The 25,332-nt window shown below is 42.1% G+C and overlaps 1 protein-coding gene across 6 annotated transcripts in view; it reads right to left on the bottom strand.

Annotated features, from left to right (window-relative positions):
• Positions 1-25,332, bottom strand: part of KIF1B (kinesin family member 1B) — a 78,385-nt gene that overhangs the window by 29,192 nt on the left and 23,861 nt on the right. For 2 of the 6 annotated variants that reach the window (XM_059866862.1, XM_059866865.1), the window contains exons 11-25: positions 25,145-25,223; positions 24,715-24,857; positions 23,526-23,567; positions 20,933-21,144; positions 19,830-19,909; positions 19,391-19,466; positions 16,957-17,036; positions 15,574-15,680; positions 15,051-15,134; positions 14,707-14,887; positions 14,262-14,334; positions 2,903-2,999; positions 1,999-2,147; positions 1,591-1,769; positions 472-609 (exon numbers count right to left, since the gene is read on the bottom strand). In XM_059866862.1, coding sequence (XP_059722845.1) covers positions 472-609; positions 1,591-1,769; positions 1,999-2,147; positions 2,903-2,999; positions 14,262-14,334; positions 14,707-14,887; positions 15,051-15,134; positions 15,574-15,680; positions 16,957-17,036; positions 19,391-19,466; positions 19,830-19,909; positions 20,933-21,144; positions 23,526-23,567; positions 24,715-24,857; positions 25,145-25,223 — 1,720 coding nt within the window. Of the gene's footprint in view, positions 1-471; positions 610-1,590; positions 1,770-1,998; positions 2,148-2,902; positions 3,000-8,819; positions 10,287-14,261; positions 14,335-14,706; positions 14,888-15,050; positions 15,135-15,573; positions 15,681-16,956; positions 17,037-19,390; positions 19,467-19,829; positions 19,910-20,932; positions 21,145-23,525; positions 23,568-24,714; positions 24,858-25,144; positions 25,224-25,332 lie in introns of those variants that run through there. The other 4 variants (XM_059866864.1, XM_059866866.1, XM_059866863.1 and 1 more) reach the window with 3 other exon arrangements.

Genomic DNA, 25,332 nt, shown 5'->3' with positions numbered 1-25,332 from the left:
GAGGACATCCATGTAACAAAGCTACACTTCTTATTTCCAACACAGCAGTTCTGCAAATAAAAATATTGTAAAGGTGCGGCCGACAGCAGGAAATATTAAAGAATCCCATCAGACACTTCCCCACAGTATGACCAAACTATTTGGACCACACATTTGAGAGACTCTGGACCACTTTTCCAGCATTCTTTGTATTCTCACAGCTCTGCTCCAGTGACTTGAGATGGAACTTAGCCGGTTATATTATTTTAAAATAATTTTGTAACTTACTAAATGCTCACTCAAAGCACATTCTACTACTAGACACCTGAACTGGCAACATTCTAAAGAGCATTTTCTACTCTTAACTGTCTTTAAAGTCTGTTCCAAATCCCTGAAAGACAAGACCCGGCTGGCCCAGAGGCCACACGGTTTGCTGACCACGGCACGAGGAGCCAGAGCTGGCAGTGCAGCAGCACGCGGCGCTGTCCGTACCTGCCCACGAGCTTGAACCAGTGGAAGCGGTCGTAGAAGGGGTCGCTGCCCGTCATGGAGCCCTCGGGCTCGTCCTGGCTGCCGGAGGCCACCTCCCCCGCCCGGTCGTACATCTCCCGCATCAGCTCCAGCCTCTGCCTGCACAGACAGCAGCAGCAAAGAGCTCAGAGAGGGGGTCCAGGAGGCAGAGAACACACGGAGGTGCGCACCCCACTGCCATCCCCTGTACCAAGTTACACCTAAGCAGAGAGGAGGCCGTGCCCCAAGTTTGGTGCTTCACTAATTCCCCAAAATGTTAGAGAGTCTGGTTGTCAGCTAAGCCCTCTAAGCACAAGGCAAGGTCACTGCAGAAGCTTACATAAGTCTTGGATTTCAATCCACTTCTAAATATTCCTCTTTCACATCTAATTCTGGCATATTTTTTGCTTCAATTTTTTATCAGACCATGTTACTGAGTAATTTTGGCAGTTCTTTGCATTCCACTCCAGAAATGTTGGCATTTTGATTCAAAAGTGAACCAATTCCATTATAGACTCTAATTATCCACTTATTTTATTGAACAAAACAAGTGTTTCACACTGCAAGATCCTTTGTCTAGAAATTATTAGTAGGAAAAAAGTCCTTCAGTCAATATTTAGAGAATGGGGAAAAGAAATGTCATTTACATGTGATGAAAATAATTCAGATTGCAGTCAGAATTTGTGACAGACTTTGTGTAGCTTCCATAGAAATAAAATCTTCTTTATTGAAGATTTTTATCATAAATTATGTCATATACTGCCAGGTTATATAAAGCAGGTGGCAAGGAAATTTTTACAGTGGAAGTGACTGAAAAAGTAAGGCACGGAGATGAGCTGTGATGAGTCTTATTACATTCAAAAGATAAAAGTCTAACCTCAAATTACAAAAATTAGATGTGAAGCTAAGGTTAGAAGCTGGAGAAAAGTGCACCTGTTCAAACAATCTGAAAAGCTGGTATTTAGAACTTCCCACACTGTCTAGAAGGTTTGGGAGGACACAGAGAAAAAACAGAAACCGATAAGGAACAGCAAGGGAAGAAATTTTTGAGTGAAGTTCCTTGGACATAGGGAATTTCGTTCTCTGATACTATGGACATACTTGAGTTTTTCTAAGGACCAGTAATGAGTGGCTCCGTTCTTCAGGTCCTGCACCTCCACAGCCACCACGGTGCGGGGGAACGGCCGCCGGTCCCGGCCCTTCTCCGGCTCGGCGGGCAAGAGCTCCGGGGGCAGGGGCGAGTACAGCGTGTCCGTGAGCAGGACAAACTGGAACTGCACCTGCATGCCAGAGACACAGCACTTTGGTCCTCTGCAGACAGATGGGACCTTCACTCACACAGAAGCCAGAATCAAAGACTCACAATTTTCTGAACCCTTCTACAGCCCAAATTAAAAAGCAAGAGATACAATTTTAAAGACTCCAAGAAACTCAGAGCATTTACAGCAGGATTATACAATCAAAACTGATGGGTCAGAAAATTCAAAAACTGGCTCTGCATGTCCCTACCTTTTTCTTTAACTCTACACTGATTGCATTGGCTTCCTTCAGATATACTGCATTCCCCCAGAGCTGGTCCCTCAGTGAAGTGAACTGGTGGAATTTCCACTTCCTGAAAGCCCACTGGGCAAGTTCATACTCATGGCGTGTCCAGGGCACTGGAAAGAGCAAAGAAACAGAGGAATGAAACAACACAGCCTCCTCTCAAAACCATTGCATGCAGTATCCAATACTCCTGCTGACTGTGCCATCAAGATCTCAACACATTTTCTGGAAGAGCAGAAATCAAAACTCTACGTTTTCATTATTCATAATGGAAAAACTGGACTCAAACTTCCTCAACATTAGCAGTAGAGATTAATGATCATGTAAATGAGATTTGGAACAGAGGAAACAATTTTTTTTTTTCTGCTCCTATTATTTTAAGTTATTTGGCAACTATTAAAGCCAAATGCTGAAAGAGTGGAATGACAGCAAGTATAATGAGAATAACAGATTATCTCCTGTCCAGAAATGGAGTTATACAGACATGTCACAGCATTCTAAGAATTCCTAGCAAGGAGGAAAGAAAAGTTCCAGACCAAAACAAAGAAACAAAGGCAAGAGTGTTATTTTGTTTTAAGACATCTGAGCTCTGTTAGTGCCAGGAAGAGATTCCTTCAAGAGCACCAAATCCAAGCCTGGAGTAAAACTCATCTAGTTTGTGCACTAGTATCTGAAGAAGTATGTCTACAGTTCATGTGGAGTGTGTTCTATAAATGGGTATTTGAAATCTTGGTGCTGAGAGGATTACAGATCAAGAACTTGCAGTGTTTTGCAGCTTCCCAAAGCAAGTTTTCTATTACAAGAGATGATACAGAAGCTGTTCCTTTAGACTTGGTTATATCCAAATTATTTTTAGCTTCAAACTCACCTTCTTCCTCCTCCTCCTCCTCCTCCTCTGTTGTTTCAGCTGCCAAGGACCGTGTCTCTACCTGCTTCTGGAGGGCCTGCAGCTTGCTCTCATAGTCCTGTGGGGAGAGAGGAGACGCTGTGTAGGAGGACAGACAAGAGCAGGGAGGAAGCTGAGAGACACAAAGAGCTCAGAGTGGCAGACACAGATCACATCCACAGACACTCCGAGCGCTCCCAGGTCACACAGCAGCGCTGCACTGGGGCAATCTCCCCTGGAAAGAGAACACAGAGGCCAACACAGGACAGAAGAGCTGGTCTCTAAAATCACCACATTTACATGTACACAGTGTCCAGAAGAGGGAAAGCTTTAGGATGTTCTTTTGTGGGGTTTTTGCTAAAGACAGGTAGAAGGGGATTTATTTGGAGGCTGGCTGCTGCTTTCAGAGAGGTAGGAAAGAGGCAGAAATAGAGAAAAATGCAAAAATAAATTTTAAAGGGGAGGCTTATTCACCTTAATTTTCTCAAACAGAAGGATTAACAGCACCACTAATTTGCCTTTTTTATATTAAAAAAAAATTTCAAATATTAGTGGGGGAAGCACTTTGTTTTCAATTAGATTTTCCCCATGGCATGCAAGTACCACTCTCTCACATGTGTATTTAAGACATCAGAAGATAAAATACCACCACGGCCCTGGCAGAGAAGTCTGTGCAGTGGCTTCCCCACGAGGCACACTTCAGCAATAGCTTCTGGTACAACAGCATTTTCTTCCTGTTCAGACCTTATCGTGCCTTGAAACAAATGCTACTTAAAACTAATGAGCCTTTTATTATTTGCTGGCAAAACAAATACAAATTAGAACAGCCTCTGTCACAGTGCTCTTGGTCTCAAAGCCTATCCCACTAGGGTATTTTATTTTTTTAAGATAAACCTTTGGTATATTATTACACAAATTAACTGGTTTCTCAAGATTTTTATACAAGAGTTACAACAACAATTCACTAAGGGTGTTGCTGAGTTCTTAAGAATTCTTGAAGGCACTCATCTTGTATTCCAACCTTCTCTCTTCCACAGTGCCAAATCCTAAAATTCTTCTCCAATGCCCAGTTTATAATAATAGGTATTTAAGTCCAAGAGCTACAGAATAAAAGCTTTACATTTTCCTCCCATCCCACTTAAGCATCCCACCTAAAGAGCTGCATCACTTATCCACAATACGATGGTGTCAGCTTCAGCCAGAAAGGCTTTAGAAAATTAAAATGCAGGCATCACAGGAAAGCCATAAGAAATTCAGGGAATCTCAGGGATATTGAATTCGTGGTATTCAAAATCCTGCACTTTCTAAGGGCACAGCAACCATTTGTTAGTGCTATTTTCAGAAAATATTACTTATGAACCTGAAAGAATGTTCTGGAGGTGTATCTCCTTTCCAAATAAGAGTCTAATTTCCTCTTAAATATTTAATTTGGCTAAAATGCTCCTTCTTCATTTGCTTCTGCTCCATTCACCCTAAGTTGGCTACTTACTTACACAGGAAGTAACCTCAGCCCAGCACCTAAGTACTGCAAACAAAACAAATACAAATCCTCTCGATATTCATCCTGAAATTCTTAGATTCACCAAAAATCTATTCTAGAATCCATGAGACTTCTCCTGAAGTATCAGACTTATCTACTCTTCTGAAATGCCCAGCATAATCCTGATTTTTTCCTAACATAAAGACACTTTTTTGGATCTATTCCCCCCATTCCATGCAGATAATGCTATTACATTTGAAAATGAGATAAAGCTGGGGAGATGCAAAGTGGCACTAATAAGCTTCTCTCACTTGGAAGGAAAGGCAAAATATTTTATTTTCCTGTAGTCTGAAGTCAATAATGTCATTTTGAGCAGCTAAACTGTAGAAATGGAAAGCTCTTCAAGTAGCATTTTAGTAGAATCTTTCCAGATTCTTTTGGAGAAACTGAAAATCTGGAGAGGGAATGGGGGGTTGGGGGAAACAGAAAAGACCCCAAAACCCCCACTCCATACACCCAAACTAGACAAGGCTTTTTAAGACCAGACTGGACCAGTAAAAGCAGAACACTGCACCACAACAACTGAGCTGTGATGTCTGCCAAGGCACTGCCATGTGTGATTCCCCTCTGGAGTCGAGGTGCACAGAAAAGTCCATTTCTTTTACCTTCAATGAGCAAATAAAGGGAGACCAGCCAGCTTTGTGTTTTCTTCCAGAATTTAGATAAACAGCACACAGGATGGTACAATGGGACAGCACTGAAGATGGGAATGGTTTATAGTTCCTTGTGCTACAAAAAGCTCTTCTTTTCTTTTATACTGAATTTAAATAAGCTGTCTGAGAGGGACACAAGCCTGCTTTGCTGCTTTCCACATAACAGTAGAAACACCAGGGTGGATGAACTTACAAGAATCAGACTGTGGAACAATTAAAGAAACCTTTACAACTCTGCTGGAATAAGCCCAACCCCGAGATAAAAAATAAAAGCAGGACAAGCCTGCAGTCAAGTTTCATCTCCATTTCACTGATACAAGTCTGACACTTACAAGAGTATTTCATAGTTTATTGAAAGAGCACTTGTTACAATACAAACCAGTTCTGCTTTTCACAAGGCAGATACTTGCTCTTAAGACAATCCAAAACAACAGACAGATCTGAAAATCCCATTTAAAGGCAGCTCACTGCTTTCTTTACAGTACAAATAGTTACACAGCATAGATTTCTCATGTGGCAGCTCCTGAAGAGATTTAATGGGAAGTATCCAAGAAAAATTTCAACAAAAGCAAATTTCAACATGTAAAGGACACAGTGAGGAAGATACTGAAACTATGCTGAATGTACTGATAAAAATAGCATCCTCTAATTTGACAGATCCTAAAATTCAGAATGCTTGAGGAAGGATGTTGGAGTCAATCTGAGTGAGGAGCATAAGTGGTGTGCATTTAATCCCAGCCCCAAATCCAGTGTGCCAGGGAGTCCTAGAGAAGCCATCCCAAAGGCACAGGTGGATCCAAGCCAGCTGTCAAGGCACTTGGCAAAGGCAACTGAACTTAGTAAAAGAGCACTTCCACCAGGGATGCCACATTTCCATTTCCCTGAAAGCCTTTTCACACAGACATCAATGGAAGCAGCTGTCTCACTGTTCATTAACTCCACTAACACAGGATTTGGAGTGAGAGTTGTGTGCATTTCTGAATAGTGCAAGGAGATCCACAGTTCTCACACTGCTTCCCTTATCAGATGAAGCACTGTACTGCAATTCATATCAAATTCTTAAATATCCTCCTAAAAACCAGGAAAAAAGCTGTTTCCTTGAAGCAGACTGGACTCCATTCTGACACTGACTGTCCTTTTCTGCTCTGTCAAACCATACAGCAGAAAAGGCAGGGTTGTTCTTCTAGTGCTGCACTAAAACAGTGGGGTAAGACAGACTGATGGCAACCTACTGCTCACCAGCACCACCCAGGCATTTACAGAGAGCTCTTTTCTGAGTTTTAAGCTGAAATAAGTTGGCACAAGCATTTTAGTGTTCAGCATTAAGGCCTCAAGCAGCAGGAGTTTTAGTCTCGTGTCAGCACGCGTGGTGATTTCACAGAGGCAGCACAATCCTCCAGGCCAGGGACAGGAGATGGGATTGCTCTGGTCTCCTCCCACACCCACCCCAGCTCTGTCTGCCTCACCTGTTCCTAGGGAATGGAGAGGCTTTTCCCAAGCATGCATGTCCACCAGAGCCCAAGCCTTTCTGAGGATATCTAAGAACTCATTCTGCTTGATATGCACAAAACCGAAGTGCAATGCACTAAAACAGAGTTCTAAAACAAAAACAACAGCAACACATTACTTGCAGCCCAAAACTCATTTTGCAATTTGGACTCCAGCTCAAAGAAAGTACTGCTCATCTTCAAGCCTTCTTTTCTTTAAGAATCAAGACATTTTTGGAAGCAATGCTTTATTTCCTTTGCTCAAGTAGGCCCAAGCATGAGACAAATGCAAGTTACAAAGCCAGATCTGGACACAGAATTAAACCTGCCATAAAGCAAAACTCCCAGTTTGTTCTTTTAGGAGTTGGAGGACTGACTTTGTATCTCCTTCAGCAGAGGCCACCATCCCATCAGTGATACATGTGCTGAGAATTAAGAGCTGACACTCCATTACTTGATGGGTAAACAGCACGTGTGTTGCAACAGCACCTCCAACATGCCCAGCTGAGGCAGGGGAGAAGTAGGACAAGACAAAAAAATATGGAAAATAAGCTTGAGACACTTGCCACTCACCTACAGCTATGCTGAGCCACACACAAGTAACAATTACCAGTAGGGCTTATATTTTATAAAAAAATAAGCAACCTCAAGTAAATTCAGGATACTTGTGCAAAACAGCACAAATACACTGCAAAGTGGACCTACCTTACCAAATGTGGTAGAGCGTCCAATTTTGTTTTTAAAATTTTATTCAAGTTAAATTTAAAAGCAAAAGAAGTCATCAAATATTTCTACTGGCTTACAGTTAAGGCCATGGATTTTCCAAAGTAAGAGCAACTTTGTCTTGCACTTTTGGAAACTCAGAAAATAACCCAGTTTTACTCAGGTTGGGACCCTCCAATTGCGACAGAAGCTCAAAGCCTATTCCTCAATCACCAGTTTTTCAGTCATTTGCTTGGGACAATCTGAAGCAGGAATAGCAAGCCTTTGTGTTATGGTAAATCACCTGCAAGTGCAAACCCCTTCAGAGCAAAATAGACATGAAAGATTTTAACTCGCATTTTGAGTGAGGGAAGAAGGAAAAGTAATCTTATTTTCTCCTCAAAGCAACCTTCTCCTTTATTAAATGAGTCTTGAATTCTAGCTCAATCCAAGACCAGAGGCACTAACATGAGGTATCACATTAAGATGAAACAGTTCAATTCTCCCATCTCACAGGAGAATTCAGCCAAAAGTAGTGACTTATAAATCATCCTAAGAATAACTATTTCAAGAACATCTCCCAGACTCATGCCTGAGAAGGTGAAAACATAAAATAAAAGAATTAGCTTTTTGAGTGCACCAGAGTGTTGAAAAATCCTAGTTCCTTTCCACAGTCTGAGTATAATAATTAAAACCTATTATATTTAGAGATACAATGGGGATTAGAAAAAGCTTATTTCCAAATAATTGCTTCAGCATTATATATATATTCTGACATAAAATTCCATTCAGGCTGGTTTAACTGTCACAGCAATTTCATACCAATATTTATGAACTTAAGCAGAAGGAGAAGAGACATCTACTCAGGGAGCGTGACCCAATATCTCTTCTTAATTTCTTTATAAAAAAGCGACACATATCTTGTCAGCCAACAACTTTTGGTTTATAGATTATTATTACTATTAAAAGTTGAGTTAAGAGTGGAAAATATTGTTCTGAAGAACCAGATCCATTTATGAACAGATGGTCAGTTTCCTTATTGCTAAGAAAAAGGTCACAAGAAACATTCAATGCTAGAAACTAAACTCCTCTTTTGATTGTCTACATAAAACACAGGAGGAAGGCAGCACTTGGTAAGTTCCAGACAATATTTTCAGCATTAGAAAAATACTTCAAGACACACACACAAGAAAAACTTGGTAAATGAGCTAGTGGGAAGTTCTCCCCTCCACCTCCCTCCCTCCAAGTCTTCTAGTCTATGAAAAAAGTTCTTGCAATTTTTCAGACTATTCTTCCAAGGGACGCTGTTAAAACCGCAAGGAAAGTCACACGCTAAGTGCCCGGGCCGCAGGGCCGGCGCCCGGCGCTTGTGCTGGGCCTCTGGGGCTGTGCCCGGCCGGGCCGGGCTGGGCTGGGCCGAGCCGAGCTGGGCCGGGCCGGGCCGAGCCGAGCCGAGCCGAGCCGGGCCGAGCCGGGCCGAGCCGAGCTGGGCCGGGCCGGGCCGAGCCGAGCCCGGCCTGCCCGGGCCCTGCTCATACCGCGGTCTCTCTGCCCACTTTCAGGTTGGGGGCCGAGAACTGGCGCCTCATGCGCGGGGGCGTCACGAACGGGCCGTGCTGGCCGGGCCGGTCCGTCTGTCTCGGGCCGCTGCCCTCGGCCCCGTGGCTGTAGGGCTGGCGGTGCTGGTGCAGGTGGCGTTTCTGCTGGAAGGCCTGCGGCTCCGCGCCGTGCAGCGCCTCGGAGGAGCCCGAGGCCTGGCGCCGCAGCCCCTTCTGCGAGCCGCCGTTGAGGGAGTTGCTCCTCCAGCGCGGCTGCGGCTGCTGCTGGCTGCCGGGCTGCGGGCCCAGCTGCTGCCGGTTCACCTGGATATTCTCCGGGCTCCTCTGCGGGCCGTAAAGATTCCACAGCTGCTGCGGATCTTTAGAAGCAGCTTTGCTTTCTTTCTCTTTGCCTTCCTCTTTGTTCTTATCGTCTTCTTTCGGAATTCTAACCTCAATAACTTCATCCTCGGTGATAATGATGTGGGTGCCTGGACTCCACGAGTTCCTGTGTTTGGGATTGCTTTTGAAAGGAAACCGGGGTTTGCGATTTTCAGGTGGGATAAACCGGTGAGGCATATTCTGTCGACGAAGCTGTTTTGCTATTTCCTGCTGCTGCAGATTTTTAAACCGAATCTGTTCTTGCCTCATCCAACGTAAACGCCCACGTCTGAAAGCTGGATCACCTGCCATTAACTGAGACACACGCTCCTCCTTAGCAAGATCATCATTCACGCTTCTCTTGGCCTCGTCTGTGGGCTTCTTATCCACATCCACTGCACTGGCAGAGTTCGGAGACTTAGCATTGGCGACAGTTGACTGAGCTTTGTCTGGAGACCCTATCAGGGGTAAAACCTTCTCCATTTTTAGCATTTTATTTCTGAGAACTTTAATCTCTTCATCCTTCATGTTGTTCTGCTTCTTCACTTCTTGCAGAATATCTTCCAATTTGTCTATGTGCACCTTTAGGTCATCCACATCAGTTATTCCTTTACCATTGGCCATTACATCTTCAATCTTTTCATCTCCAACTCCTACTGTATCCCAGACATCCCGAGCGACAGCTCGCCATGATTCGCGCTCATTTGGGTCTTTTTTCCCATACATGGCACAAAGCTCTTTCATTTTAACAATGGCCAGAGCCTCAATCTCCTGCCTACTGTGCCTGAAGTCATTGAGTGCTACCTCATAGCATATCTCCTTCACAGCCTGAATCTTTAGGTCTGAGATGGTGACCCATTTGGAGTCTTTGCTAAGGCGTCGCCGTTGGGGTATCTGGTACATTTTAATAGGTTCTCGTTTCTTCCCACTGCTGGGGAGGCCACACTTTTTTACAATGGTTTGGAGCTTGCTGGGGGGCAGCTTCTCTCTCAGGGAAGTGATCAGTCTCCAACTCTCCTCACACGATCTCTTGTCCGAATCATCCCCACTATCAGAGTCTGCATCCTTTGGAAAAACAAAAATCAAGAAGTGGCCCCAAAATAACCAAAATTAAAACTGTAAGAAAATGGAAAAGCTAAACAAGAAGTAGCAGGCAAAGAAAACTAAATCAAAAATCAAAATAGAACAAGTGATAAGGAGGTCCCTGAAGACTGAGTGTTAGGGCATTAAAATGCATCTTCAAGAGTCATGGACTGTCAAAATTGGAGCTCTTCACTAAATAAAGATTAACATTATATTTAAGTCTTGTCATCTCATAATAGCTGATAATCTGAACTCTTCCCTCCCAAACCCTTCCACAGTCTTTAAATAGACCAACTACAACCAAGTTCCTGGTTTTAAATCTTGAAACCAAGTGTAAACTGCACTTCACACATGCTACAAAGACATGCAAATCCCCACCACACACATTTGCCTCGGTGACTGCTGTTGCTTCTTTCAGCAAATCCTCCCCAGGAAGGTGAGCACAACAGCCATAGAAGATGTCATGAGCAGCCAGAGTAAGTCGTGTTAACACTGGTTAGTAACGTTGCACGTGGTTGCAGGGATGCTCAAGTTTAGAATCCATTTCACTACAACAGCAGCCAGAGAAGTGTTAGACGATAAGAAAAAATGAAACAGAAGCAGCCGAAAGGTTCAATGTTAAAAGGACTGTAAGTGCCACTATGACAGACGAAGACAGTGGTTCATACTCCAAGACTTGCTACAAGCTAGAAGGATATCCAGAATCAGAGTTTCAGAGGTGGGTTGTGGTTTGTTTGTTTTGACTTTTTTTTTCCATTTGGCACCTTGTTGCTTAGTTTAAAGAAAAAAAAAATTATCATCTTGTCTGTCCGAAGAATGAGTTTCAGCAGAATGCAGAGTAATGACTTTCTGGTTTTAATGGTTTTAACACAAATTTTCTATTTGATATCCTTGATTTGTCTTCTTTTCAAAACCTAGAGCCTGGAGCTTCCACACACTTGCTAAGCATTATGTGCTTTGCTTCTTCATTACAAGTTTTCCACCTTTTGCTAAATGATTTTTAATGAGCAGTGCCTCAGGTTTCCATATGATAGGAATGTCTGTTCAGATAAACTGCCACCACAAGTTAAACTGCCACCATCATTGCTTACTGCAACCAGGAATTAAAACAGACCACTTTTCTTTAAAGGCCGATTTAGACATCTCTTTAAAAAGCAAGAAGTGCTGTGTGTTACTGTGATCCAAACACCTTCAACACAGCTGTCAGTGTCTAACGCAGCTCTCACTAACATCCCTGTTTTCCCCGTGGAGATTTGTAACACATGAGAAACCAGGAACAGTAACAGCCACTTACTCTAAAACCAAAGGAAACCCAGGTCATTGAGCCAGCACCAGATTCACATTATCGAGCTTCTTGTGACTTAATGTAGTTTTAAGAACAGTACCAGAGAACCAACTTCTAGTTTAGGTCAAAATGTAATCAAAACACTGGTTTAGAAACTCTTTGTGAGTTTACAGCTGACAAAAGTTGTAGCCTAAGGTAACAGCACCTAGCAAACTGCACACTGCAGTGGAAACTAAAGGCTCCCTGGAGGAAGCCCCAGTGTAGTGGGATACGACCAGGAAGGCAAAACATGAACTACTCCAACATTAAGTCACAAGTTCCACAGGACTCTGATAGTTACAAAACTACCATAGAACTATTTATGGGTAAAGTATGTCTTTGTATCAAAAGATGATGAAGAGACACTGAGTCATGGCCCTGTGTGCACTCAGAAGTTACCCAGACCAATTAGTGCAGCTATAACCAAAATTCCAATATCAACTGGCCACTGCAGAGGCATTATGGCCATTTTAGCTCTATTACACACATTTTCACAATCAATTTGTAAAATGGAGAACAACTACTTCTATTCTCTAGTAATACCAGCAAGGCAAAGGTAATTTAGTTGGCAATTGTGGGGGACAAGAGCTATTGTTTATCTTTTTTGTACAGCACATCTAACAAATAAACATCTAGACTGGTTGGAATCTCAGTATGAAATCAAAACAATCTGGTAAACAGGATTAGTTAGCTTCTTACATCTGAGATTATACTCCAGCTTAGACCAAGAATATTTATATCTCAATATCAGTCTTACACAGCAGTGAGTTAGAGAACCTGATCCTGCAGCTGGCTATGGCAGCCATGTAAACACTTTCAAGGTACACAAGCTGAAATGCACTCCCAGATTTCCCACTCATTATTCAGCTATGGCTGCATGGATGCACTAATCCTGTCCATCCCAGGCTCTGCACACAGCAACACAGAAATCCTGAGCTGATCATGAGCAGCAAGCTCTGCTGTCAACTGAAATATTCTTATGGAGCACTGTGATGAGCAGGATACTGCTCCCTGACCAAGGATCTCATTTGATTTGATCCCTTACAACTAGGACAGGTGTCCTTCAGGAACTGCTGAGGCATGTAGGGCAGCATTCCACCTGTGTCCACTAACTGAAACCAGCAAGAACAAAACAAACTTGAAGAAACCAGTATCTTTATTATATTAATCACTCCACTCTCTAAAGAATTTTCCCTTAATCTGAAGTATTTGGGGAAATAAATTCCCTTCATAACAGTTTATAAATGCAGCCTTATTGGAAGCAGCTTCCCAGACAGCCAATTTCACATCTTTAATTCATACAATAGCTTAGCTTGTGCCAGTCAGCTAAAATTTAGGGAAAGGAATTCCATTACTTGCATCTCATTTGACACATTGCCAAAAGTTACTCAATACTCACACTATTTTTATTTTCACATTTTTACTGTACTATTTTTTTTTTTTTTTTGCTATCCAAATTTTAACTATAAAATTCCAGAGATAAAACATGACATTAGTCACATCTAGGCTTTTCTTCTGAACTAACAGTTGCCTTGGTCAAAGTCTACAGCCACTCCTCCCCATCCAAGAAATTAGCCCCTTGTGATGAAATAATTAGAGATGCAGAAGTCTCTAAGTGTGTAATAGGAATTTTTAAAAAAATTATGTAACTTTTTCCTATGGAAGCCACAGTACTTTGCTCCATTCTGGCTTGGGGAGAAGGGCAAGAGCTTCACAGGGCAAAGCCCATCAAGCATTTAACCCACAGTCTCCATCTCGTATCACAGACATGAATCAGGAGTTTGAAATTTTTATCAGAATTCTGGCACAACTACATTTGTGTTCTGGCTAAAGACAACCAGCTAAAGCAGAATCAGGAGACTTGGGTTTCTTAGGGAAATCTAGACTTCATTCCTGGGTTTGGTCTTGTTTTTCAAATTCCCAGGGTGCTTGAAGACTGCATGGATTTCTATTTGTAATGCACTTCAGAGGTATTTGTTGTGAGAAGACTGAAGTCTTCCTATATCAGACTTAATTTATCAGACTTCCTCTTTGACAAAAAGGTGGAGTGGTAGAATTCCCAGTGCTCTGAATGATTAAACACACTGCTTCCTACAGAGATCCCCACCACTGGCTTGAGTACCACCAAGACCCTCACAAGGAACTCCATGCAGGGGAGGGAGAAGGGTTAAAACATGCACAATGCAGCAACATTTTCAGACATCATTCAAAAACTGAACCTAGTGTATCAATGTTCTAGAAGTCTCTTTGGCAGCACAAAATTAGTATGTTCTGGTGATCCAAGACAAAAATAAAGGCAAACATCCCAAGAAGTAGCTGTTTAGACTACTGAAAAGGAACTTCAAAAAACACAGAGCACAAAAATGCCCTTCTTTCAGGTTAACTTGCAAGAAATCCAATCTATCCCAACAAGAATTGATTAAAGCCTCTTTACTGTCAATCACAATATCTGAATTAACCTGAAGGAGCTCATTCACACTGCTAATAATTCACTGTAGACACAAAGAATTTGAAAGCAAAGGGAGAACTGCATTGTGCAGACAACCCAGGCAGGTTTCCTAAACTTTCAGATAAGCAAGGACAGGAATTACTGTTTGCCAAAGGCATAGTTAATCAGGAGTAAGGACACATACCAGTCTTTGCTGCTCCAACAAGAGATCAGCTTCCTCCTTCTCTTTCTTATATAAGATCTCCATTTCTTGTAATCTGAAGATGAACAGAAGAACAGAAGTGGTCAGAGGTCATTCGTTTCCTGTTGCTGTTACTCTACATGCACAGTCTCCTGAATTACAGTTACACGAGTAAAAGTCACTGTCCTTAAAGGGAACTGCTCTCTGGCTACTGTACTACTGAAGTGAAACCCTGCAAGCTGCCTTTCAGCCCTCACCAAAAGGTCTGCAGCGTCAGTGGCCAGTGCTTACCTGTGACTTTTAAAGGAGCTGGAGCACTAAAACACTACAATGCAATAAGGAGGAAGCTTTCTGAACTTCCACAAGGGGTGGCAGAGATGCTGTGAACCCAGTAACCTACTGCTGACTCTTCCTTCTTTCAGGTCAAAATTTTGAGTTATTTTATTACCTTTTCTCCATCTCTTGCTTCATGTCAATGCCCTGCTTCTCCAGAAGTTCCCTCTGAGCAAATGTCCAGTCAACTGGCTCTGAGGGAGTCTCAGCTGATGGTGTTTTCTCTCTTTCTGCTCGTGCTTGCTCTGGGTGGTTGAATCTGAAGACATGATTTTTACCCATGATGATACGATTTCCTAGAAATAGGAACAGAAAACTGCAGCTGACAGAAGATGGTACCAAGTTCTATTTAAAAGCTAAAGGCAACACTACCCCTGAACAGCACCTAGCATTCCCCATATACAATGTCAATGTTACATACAGAGAGTCTACAAAAAAATCTGTGGTAACATTTCTTACCTGAGCGCAATTGCACAGGCTGCACAACCCTCTTGCCATTCACGTAAGTTTCTGATCGTTCACAAGGCTCCAAAGTAACAATAACTACAAAGAAACATTGATGAGTGAGACTTTAGAGAGTCCTGTAGAGGAACAGAAGTGTGCAAGCCCCAGAGGCCTCTTATTTGCTGCCTATGTTCATATTAACACCAAAGCAGTCAATCACCCCTGGATGTCATGCTACTTAAAAATAAAGACCCAAAAGGAAATCAATAGTACTGACTTCTCTACCTACTGCAGCTGGAAACTACTTTTTTTCATGTTTGTAGTTAACCAGGCTCAGAATTTAAATGTTACACTGGCTGCAGCCAACAATTTGAAGGTATTATCAATTAAACAAATTTTATTTTCTTTCCTTAAGACTCAAGAAAACAAGTCAAAACTGATCCTTTTCTTGAGGTCAGAAAACGCCCAGATCCCGGGATTGCCTGGCCAGCGATGGAAGTGACAGGAGGTGAAGGGCTCAGGAGAAGCAGACCTTTACCTTCCCCGTTGTTGTTCCTCTCGCTGCGGAAGACACAGTGCTCCTCCTTGATGTGAGCCCCGCTCAGCACAATGTCCTGGCGCCGCTCCGCGTCAGCCTGGCCCACCCTGCAGCAGCAAACAGACACCTCCCACAGCTGGGCACTGGACAGCAAGCCCACACGCAGCCAGGAAAAGGTCTCAACTATTAAACTGCCCTTCAAACTCAGAGGTTTGGGCCAGCGCTTCAAACACGTCACTTGGAGAACTGAAATGTTAAAAACCTCTGGGTTCAATGCAGTTCCTTCCCTCCTGTGAAACCCTTCTCCCTTCCAGAAAGGGATGCAAGGGGGGGAACCCAACAAGAACTTCCAGTGGTGTGTTTCAGCCAGCAGACAGGGATCATCCGTCCCACTGATCACCTTCTGCACTTGAACAAAGGAGCACAAATGGCTCAGGAGGCTCTTGCTATTTGAATAATTTGATGCCACAAGCAGTTTCATCCAGCATCTAGACAGAGAGGTTGGCTGTACTTCTGGAGCATGAAGATCTGTGTCCATTTCAAACCAATTTGTTTGAGCAATTCTAGGTACAGACAACTTAATTTTCAATCCTAATGTTTATGAACTTGCTCTACTTACTAATTTACATATTTCTGATGCCAATGAGCTAGGCTCAAAACTTATAATGACTTCTTAAGCCCCAAGCTATTGTAGTTGTCATTCTCTCCTGAATTCTCTACACTTTGATACTCCTTTCAGTGGGCTTAATGCACCTCAGAGTAGTGCCACATGCCAGCCCCTGTCAGTGTCCTCTCTTCCATTAGTTCCCCAGGAATGTACAAACTAACCAAACACAACTTGGTGCTCCAAAACAAATAAAAATCACCTCTCTCCTTACAGCTGTTTTGAAAATAAGTTTTGGAATAAAATCAATTTTTAATTTGAAGTCTGGCAAATTAATTTTATCTCATATATGTGAATGCAGAATCCATTAAATGTGTACTGGCATGAATAACAATTTACTCAAACAATAAAGCTAACATTCAGCCATATTCCAGTTGCTATGGTTTTCAATCTCTTATGCACTTCCAGTAAGTTTTACTACAAACTTAAGAGGGGATGTCATGCTTTCTTTTACTGCCCAGGTGTAATAACAATTTCTTAAAGCCGAGTGACTGCACATGTTGCTTTTTGGTAGTTGGTGTTTTTACTTTAAACACCAAGTCAACTTAAAAGAAATTGCATTTCTGCACTTTTTTCCACCTACAGCAATCTCATGTTTCATTTGTACCTGCAACTTGAACAGCTCAAGGCACAAGTATTATTTAAACTCGGTGTCTGCAGCTTGGGGATTTAAGCAAGCAGAGAAGGCAACTCCAGAGTGTGTCAGCACCAGCTCTCACCTTGTAATGCCATCTTTGATGTAGTACAGCAGACATTCAGACATGAGTGGATCCTCATTAAGGTTTACAAGATGAGGAGTCTGAAAGAACAAAAAGAAAAAGTTAATTAAGAACTGAGGCTCTGCTTTCAGGCTCCTTCCTGCAGCTGTGGAGGGTGTGCTTTAATCCAGCAGTTTTGCCCCGTGTATCGAGATTATTCCATAATGGATTTTTTCAAACATAAAGGATTGCAAAGCATCACAAAGTACCAGTGAAATACAGCTCAGATTGCTTAGTTATCCAAAATATCAGTCCGTGGAAGGAAGAAAGGCTTCAGCTGGAGAAAAAGAAGTCCTTATAAAGTCTCTGTAAACTTTGATAAGGGAAGTCCAAGAGCAGAAAATGTTACTTCAGTGAAATTTTGAAACTGATATGCAATCAGCTTTGACTTTTCTTGGGCACAGGTCAGGTGCTTATTTGGCAAAGTCTGTTAACATCAAAACAAAATCTAAAACTACCAATATTCTCTGGTACCAACAGCTAAGAAGCTCTTCATCTAAACTTCTTCTAAATTTAAATCCACTACAGTTACTAAACCAACCTTCTTTGGTGAAAAAACCCCATTGGAATCAGCAAACAAGTCACAAGGCCTTGGTGTGAAAATCTAGCCAGTGAGATGGCAGTAAGCACAAGCACAAAAGAAAAGGCAAAAATGGTTAAACATAAGTAAAGCAGAAAGACAACAGAAGAGAAACAAAACTGTTAATAAGCCACTTGTCCCTTCGTTACCCTCAAACAAAATAAATTTAGGGAAAAAAATAAATTTGGCTCAGATTCCTTATTAACACTATTTCCATCAACTTATCGCAGATGCAAAAAAGTTTACTTATGAGAGCTTTTAACAGCACGACATTTGCAGAAGCTCAGAAATTACTAGATGGTCATGATGAAATTGTCTTTGAATGAAGGTCTCTGATTGTCAATTGCCCAATGGAAGATTTAATTATAAGGACAGAAAGGAGGAGAAAAAATACAGCTTTTTCACCCCTAAAAATCCAGGGGTGACCCACAGCTGCAGCTGAAGATGTTCCATGCTGCCATTGCTGTTCACTGCACAAAACAGTACTTGGAGCTCTTTAAAGCTCTTCAATCAAGAGAAAAACGGAGAGAAACCAAATCCCAGACACAGTCAACTGCTGTAACTTGCACCACTTGAATACTTTGTAAGAAATAAAGCTCCACAGCTTGAGAGATGATGCTGGCCCACCCAACTGTTCACTCCTTGCATATGATGAGATACACTCTGGTACCTCAGAGGAGTAGAGTCTTTCTACAGAACACCTCACATTTTCTATCTAAGCTCTTATCTCCTACATTTTCACAACAACCACAGTTACTAGAAGGACAGCTAATGGAACTGCAAGGATAGCAAGGAACAGAAGCAGACAGGACTGGGTTGGGAGTTTCACTTCTCCTAATAAATCCTATGTAGGCAATAATAAATACTATCTATTAGCCAAGCATCTATTTTATCCAGGTGGCATTTACACACAAACCTGATCAGCTGAAAATGCACCAAAAGAATCATCAAAAAGAGCTGATGGCCTCTGAGGAAAAATCTAAAAGGAGATGAGGATCCATAATGTAAGAGGAAGAAATGTAAAGAATACTCAATGAATCTGCCTCTTTACAAACCTCAGGCACTCCTGGAGTAGCTACCAAAAGCAAACTGGAGTTCTACCAAGTCCAAGCATTGCAGACTAACACTACTCTAAGTGAAGGATTAAACATTTTAACCAATTCTGGGGTTCCACATTTCCGTGCAGTGCCTCTGAAGAGGTCCCTGCTTAACCCTAGATCAAGTTTACTACGCACTTGCACACTAAAATATTGCCCATGCTGCTTGTTCAAAAATGCTTAAGATAAAAGAAAGTAGATTTTTTTCCTTGTACTTCTTCTACAATTTTGCTTTACCTGTAGAGACAGGTTCTTTGCTAACCTAATTATTTTACACCTACAGCGCTGACTTATGTCCTTTTCCTGCATAGTTCTGCTTCTTTCTAATTTCAGAAAATAGAACTAATGGCAAGCATTGAATTAAATATTCCCTTGCATCCCCTGTGTTCACTGGTTCATTAGATCACCATCCTTTTTTCCAAGGGGAAGAAGGATTAACAAACAATTCAAGGAAGAGCACCTAAACAAGCCTTACATCTTCTCAAAGAAGAACAGGTAGAGCACACAAAGGTCACACACACCTACTGCAGAAAATGGCAACAGAATTAAGACATGGCACCTTCTGATTTGCTACTGAATCAAGATACAAAAGGAGCAGCTTCTCCTTGCAGCACAGCATCTTCTAAAAGAAGATCCAAAACAGTTCAACTCTCATCACCCTCCTCCAAGGTCAATTACCTTTTGGAAACAGCATGCAATAGTTATCAATTTTCTTTACCTTTTTGGGTGAGAAGACTCCCAGTGTTCCTCCATCCTCCCGAATGGCAACGCCCATTTCTGCCAACAATGCCTCCCTGATGGAGAAAAACAAGATATTGCCCCCATTTCAGGTTATTTAGACAACTAAGGTCTAATGAAAGCTAGGTGATCACTGGATTAGACTTTGAACCAGCCTACCCAGGACTGTAACCACCTCAGAGCACAGCAGGGCAAGCTGGCAAAGTTTAGTCTGAGAGTGGCCTATGGAACAGCAACCTGAAGTGTGACAAACCCAGGGAAGAGCAGGACCCTCCCAGCATTGCCCTGCTGTTCTACATCTCACACGAGGGGCAGCAGAACCATCCCTAACACCATTCTCCATTGCTCTTGAACAGAGTAACTGTCTCATCTTCCACTCTCCAGAGACCATCCATCCTACAGCACTTTCAATTCCTGACCTTTCCATCCTAATGGCCTCTGTTTTCCTCAGTTTCTCTTCCCATGTTTCATTCAGCTCTGCAATGATCTTCTCAGACTCCTGTGTGAAAATACCAAAAGATGTTTTACAATTCCTCCCAAAGTTCTTCACATACACAAAGCAATTGAAGTCTGTGCTCTGTTTAGGTATCAAATTAATTTCACATATAAAAAGCATTCTTAGCACCTTAGAACTCTTACTTGTTTCCCTTAATTTTTAAAAGGGTAGATAGTCCTGAAGGCAAGCTGAGGAGAAAAGATGACTTCATATCTAACCACAGTCAGACTTGATTTTGAACCACCCAAACTCATTTCCCTTTTTTTTAAATCTGATTTACAGACATGATTCAGTAACTGAATGCCAAGGAAATGCAGAGAGCACACTGTTATTGCCATGGCAACGGAGGGTTTCCAGTAGGAAAGGGAAATGCAGAGTGTGTTCAGCCCTGTGGCAGTGTCTGATGGGCAAACATGAGAATGCTGCAGAGACTCAACACAGCCAGCTCTCCCCACTCCTCCACCCATGAACACTGGGGGGGCTTTCCCAAAAATCAAGAAGTACCTCACTGTGATGCACTTTGCTGTGGCTCAGCTCCGTGCAGCACTGGGACAAGGCTGCCTTTGTCTGGCCCAAACATGCTATTCTGTGCTTCACATTTTAATCTGTGGGGGCTGGGTGAAGACAACAGTGGCAGGATTATTCTTCCTCCTTTTTTTCAACTTTGGGGTAATTTGGTTTTCTGACAGCTGAGGGCATTTGCAAGTCAGACTTGGCTCACATTAGTGCTGACTAGGCCTCTAAGTCTACACTTATGATCAAATTTTCCATAACTACAACTGCATCAGATGACCCATAAATAAGAATCAAGAATTTAATTTATAACTTAATTGTAGCTCCAGGCTACAATTAAACCTAAATAATCTTAACAAGAAAGGTTGTGCATGAACCCAGTTTCTAGCCCACTGCAGTTAAGTGCCCTCTTGACGGTGCAAGTGGGATTCAGACAATTTCTACAGACACAGGAGATGTTTGTGAAAGGAAGTCCTCTCAGGTCCGTGATTCTTTAGCCTCCTTAATACCCACCTTCAAACGCTCAATGGCCTCTTCTCCTCCTGGTGTTGACATGATTCTTTCCTGTATACTTGACACAGATGTTAAGCCCACCTGACTACTGAGAGAGCAGGAGGATGGAGATGCAGTGAGGGACCCCATGGAGGCTGTGGAAAAATTGCCAGGACGTTGATTCTCGGAGGCTAGCAAGTATCTATGCTTATTGTTCTGAAAATCTTTCAGATCTGAGAGAGAGACACACAGACAAAGGGAAGGCAGGAAGATGGGAAAACAGGAAGGGGGAAGGAAGAGGAAAAAGGGAAGAAAGGAAGGCAGGAAGGAAGGAAGGAAGGAAATACCAGTGTAAGAGGAAAGCATTTAAGCAGCAACAAAGCAAGTTTTGTCATTTTTAGATGGCAGTTCTGAAACAATCTTTTCATACTAGCAACAATAACATAGTAACTCAACTCAGACCCTGAGGTTCACTTAGGAAAGACTGCATCATAAACCTTTCTAAACAAAAAAGCTTGAAAAAATAAATTACACCTTGGCCAAAAGCAGCCATCCTACTCCTCGCTGAACACTAACCTGAGCACCCTGAAGCTCAGAGCAGAACCAAATTGAGATCCTCATGAGATTAGTGACATTTTGGGCTGAAGTCTGAGACACCAACCCCTTAAGCTCAGGAAAGCATTCTCCTCCAGAGTCCTTTAATGTGAAATGATGATTAAGTACATCTTTATCACAGCAGTAGTTCTGCTGCTGAAGCACCCAGACCACATGGACAATGAACTTCTCACCAGAGAGGATGTGAATCACCTGTCAGTGCACGACAGGGACAAGAGAACAACAGCTCACAACATCATCATTATGCTGCTTCTTGACCTTCCTTACGTGAATGAAAATGGAAATCTAACATATCTGATCAGTGAAATATCTGATAAGGATCTTACACTTCAGAAGGTGCTTCAAAGCTTTTTGGCCGTTACTTTAAATAAGAAAGGTCTTTTAAAAACCTCCAAAATTTAACAAGGTAGTTTTTGTAGTCTGAAAACCTGCAGGCCTGAAAATGCTGCCTTGAAAGCCAGAGAATAAGAAAAGCTGCCTGAATGATTTAAGAACAAATATACAAGGGAAATTTATATTAATTTAACTTGGCTTCTTGGATACATCTGTAAGCCACATCCTCAGAATAATCACAGAGCAAAAGAAAAATCTGCTAACATGAAAATATCAGATAACTGAATAGCTCGGTTTTAATATTTTAAAATTTAATTTCAAAGACAAATCCTTTAAAATAAGTCACTTCAGGAAAGAAACAGGTCAAACAGACCCTGCAAGTTATGAACAGGGGCATCGCACTTACAAAAGTGAGATGCTCCCCCAGACATTGCATAAATTTCCCTGTCCTCCTACATCTCCTCTACTCTTGCCCTGAACAATCCTGCCATTGTCAGCCTTATGCCCTAGTTCACTCCACGCTCAACCTGCTGTTTCAGCCTCAGGGAGCTGATGACTGCCCCGAGTCAGTTTGAAAACCACCATCTGCAAGTACAGGAGGCAGGGCTGGGAGTTTCACAGAAGAGAAGCAGGTTAAGGGAAGGGAATGCTGCCAGGATGAGGAAAGCAGGCATGACAGAGCAGGGATGAAGTCCAAAAGGCCATGCACTCCTGAAGAGAAAGGAAGTGGCACTTGCAATAGCTCCACAGTGGCTGTGACTGCAGAGAACCAGAACCCTCAGGACCATGCACGCTGCTCCTGGAGCTGCAGCTCTCACACCATGACGTGCACACGCTGGAAGCAGCATCAGAATGTCAGACAGGCCAGGATGAGTCTTTACACCACCAGAAGCTCCAATTTTAGGAAATTTCAGACAGATCTCTTTCAGCTGATATTGAGTGAGGGTCAAAAAGACTGACTGAAAGAGTTTAAAAAGCCTACCAACCCAAAATTTACATGGAGTACATTTCCCTTGCAATGGACTACCTATATTCCCCTTTCTTAGAAGCAAACACCAAGGGAAATCAAAAGTCTTTGCTGACTTGTTTTAGGCCTGTTAAGTTAATCAACTGAAACCAACTATATTTAACCTCAAAAAAGGAGACCTTCATCAGTATAAGATGTCTGGCTTCTTTCCTTTTTTTTTTTTTTTTTAAGAATTATACAAAATACATTGCAGTGTCCAGGAGGAACTGGTAATACTTCATCTTGAGTTCATCAAGTGAAACATTTAAAGCAAATACTTCAAAGTGGAAAAGAGCTGCTAAAATGCCAGGAACTACATGAGCAGGAACTGAGTAACTGGGGAAAGATTTGAGAGAGAGATTTTCTGGTTCAAATCTAAACTGTGCACTGTCATGAAAACCCACTGGAGAACTACCACTCTCCCGTCTGTATTCTGCCAGAAAGTAACAATGAACATATGTTGCACTTTAAACTCTGCACTTCTTTTTTGGTTGTGGACTCACTCTAAGAAGTGCTGGTGAGGCTGGTTTTCATGAACCTGCACTGCATTCCAGTGAGTGTTCTGTCTGGGATTTCCCTGTGAGAAATGCTGGCATGCAAAGCTCTGTTAAAAGCTGACCCAGAGAAAGCAGGTTAAAAAGAGAACCACACAATACACACATTTGACTCCACTTCCAGAGTATTCATCTCCCATTGGATCAACTGAAAGGAAGCAGGAGGGAAAATACAAGAAGGATCAAAACTGAAGGTTCACTAGTGACATAGGAAGGGAAGAGAATACTACTCAATGTTTAAAGAAAAAAAACCCCACAGTTTTCAGTAACACAGTTTTTTTTCAGTTTAGATTTATAACCAAAACCCACAGACTGTAACAAGCATGAAAAACACTCCTATTTCATTGTCTTCTGGCCTCATTCTCTTGAAAACAAGCAAACAAAGAAGAAGATACATGTTGCATATCTTTAATAGTCTGTGACTAAGTCAGTACTTCTGCTTCACCAACAAAAAGGTCTGAAAAATCAGAAACTGGAGCAACACTTTATTTTTTTTTTTTAGTCAAAGAAGCTTTTAATCGACTGGAATACATTCTGTGCTTTTATGGGCATTTCCTTCACTAGGAATTAAATCACTGTTCATATTATAGAAGAATGTGGCAGCTAAAATTTCAGTTCATTTGTCTTGTTTGGAATGAGGACAAGGAAACTGGGCACAAGTGTGTTCTAGTGCTTTAAGAGGTTGCTGGCAAAGCAAATCAGTGCAACACGGCTCTGCCAACCTAACTCAAAATCTCCCAAAAGGATTCATTAGTTATTCACAAGCAGCTGTTGCATAGTTACTTCAAGATGACAAATGATTTGTCACTCAGGGCACTGTCTAACATTAGCCATTGTTTTCCTTTGTGAGTGAGGATGGCATTGAAGCCAGGTATCAACTAATAACCTTAACCTTCTGAGGAGGAAGGAAAGATGCCTTTTTTCCTCAGTATGAAACTGAGTTTCTGTGTCTCAGCTCTTTTATTGGCAGCCAGACAAAAAGCTCTCCATAACTCAGCAGAGCAACAACTGAATGTGCAAGTTCTATTACACAACAGCATTTCTACAATAATAGGAAAATTCAAACTCCGTATTTTTCCTCGAGAGTTTGAAGGTGGCTTGTGAACTCCACATTTAAACCTAAGTGGTCATTCGAAGACAGAAAGGGCTGCCATTTCTAAAATCATGTTCAAAAATTAAATATCAGCACCTATATTTAAAATCCGTGTATTAAATCCTTTTCTCTCACTGGCTCAGGTCTCCTTCCTCTGCTAGAGGCCAAGCCCAGGACAGTGAGGTGTGTTTAATGCACTTACTGTCAATAATATCTCCCAGCCCTTGAGCACGCAGGAGATCCTTGAGCCTTGTCACCTCCTCCTTCAGCTCCCGCACCAGCTTGGCGTTGGGGTCTTCATTGATAACAGCATTGCATTTAATCTGCTTGGCACGATCAGCATATCTGCAACCACACAAAACAACGAAACCTTACCACAAACAGGGAACTGATTACATACACCTTACATGCAACATGGGAATGCAGCAGCACAGAAGACATTTCTCTTGCAGCTGGGTGTCAGAAGAGTAGGCAATAAATCCCTGCTTCCTCTGTAGGGTAATTAAGTTCTTGCCAGTAGAGTCCTCTTCCCCAGATAAGCTCAGCTTACAATAAGCCAAAGGTTTAAAGGACAAAGTATGGCCTCTAGAGCAAACAGTTACCCATATCCATCCCACAGGAAGAGAAAGTACCTTAAAGTGCTCAAAGTTTCATCATAGTTTATGTCTGCTGGACTGAGAGCAGCGACCATGGCAGTTCTGGAGTTACCACCTGTAGTGAAGAGGCAAGATTTTAGATGAACTACAGCACACACTCCTGGCACTACCTACCTACCAAATACCAATGTTTTCAATAAATTATAGAATTCAACTAAATTCTA

Source organism: Haemorhous mexicanus, chromosome 23 (assembly GCF_027477595.1).
Source record: "Haemorhous mexicanus isolate bHaeMex1 chromosome 23, bHaeMex1.pri, whole genome shotgun sequence".
Classification (NCBI taxonomy): domain Eukaryota; kingdom Metazoa; phylum Chordata; class Aves; order Passeriformes; family Fringillidae; genus Haemorhous; species Haemorhous mexicanus.
This window is presented reverse-complemented; position numbering and strand designations above follow the sequence as displayed.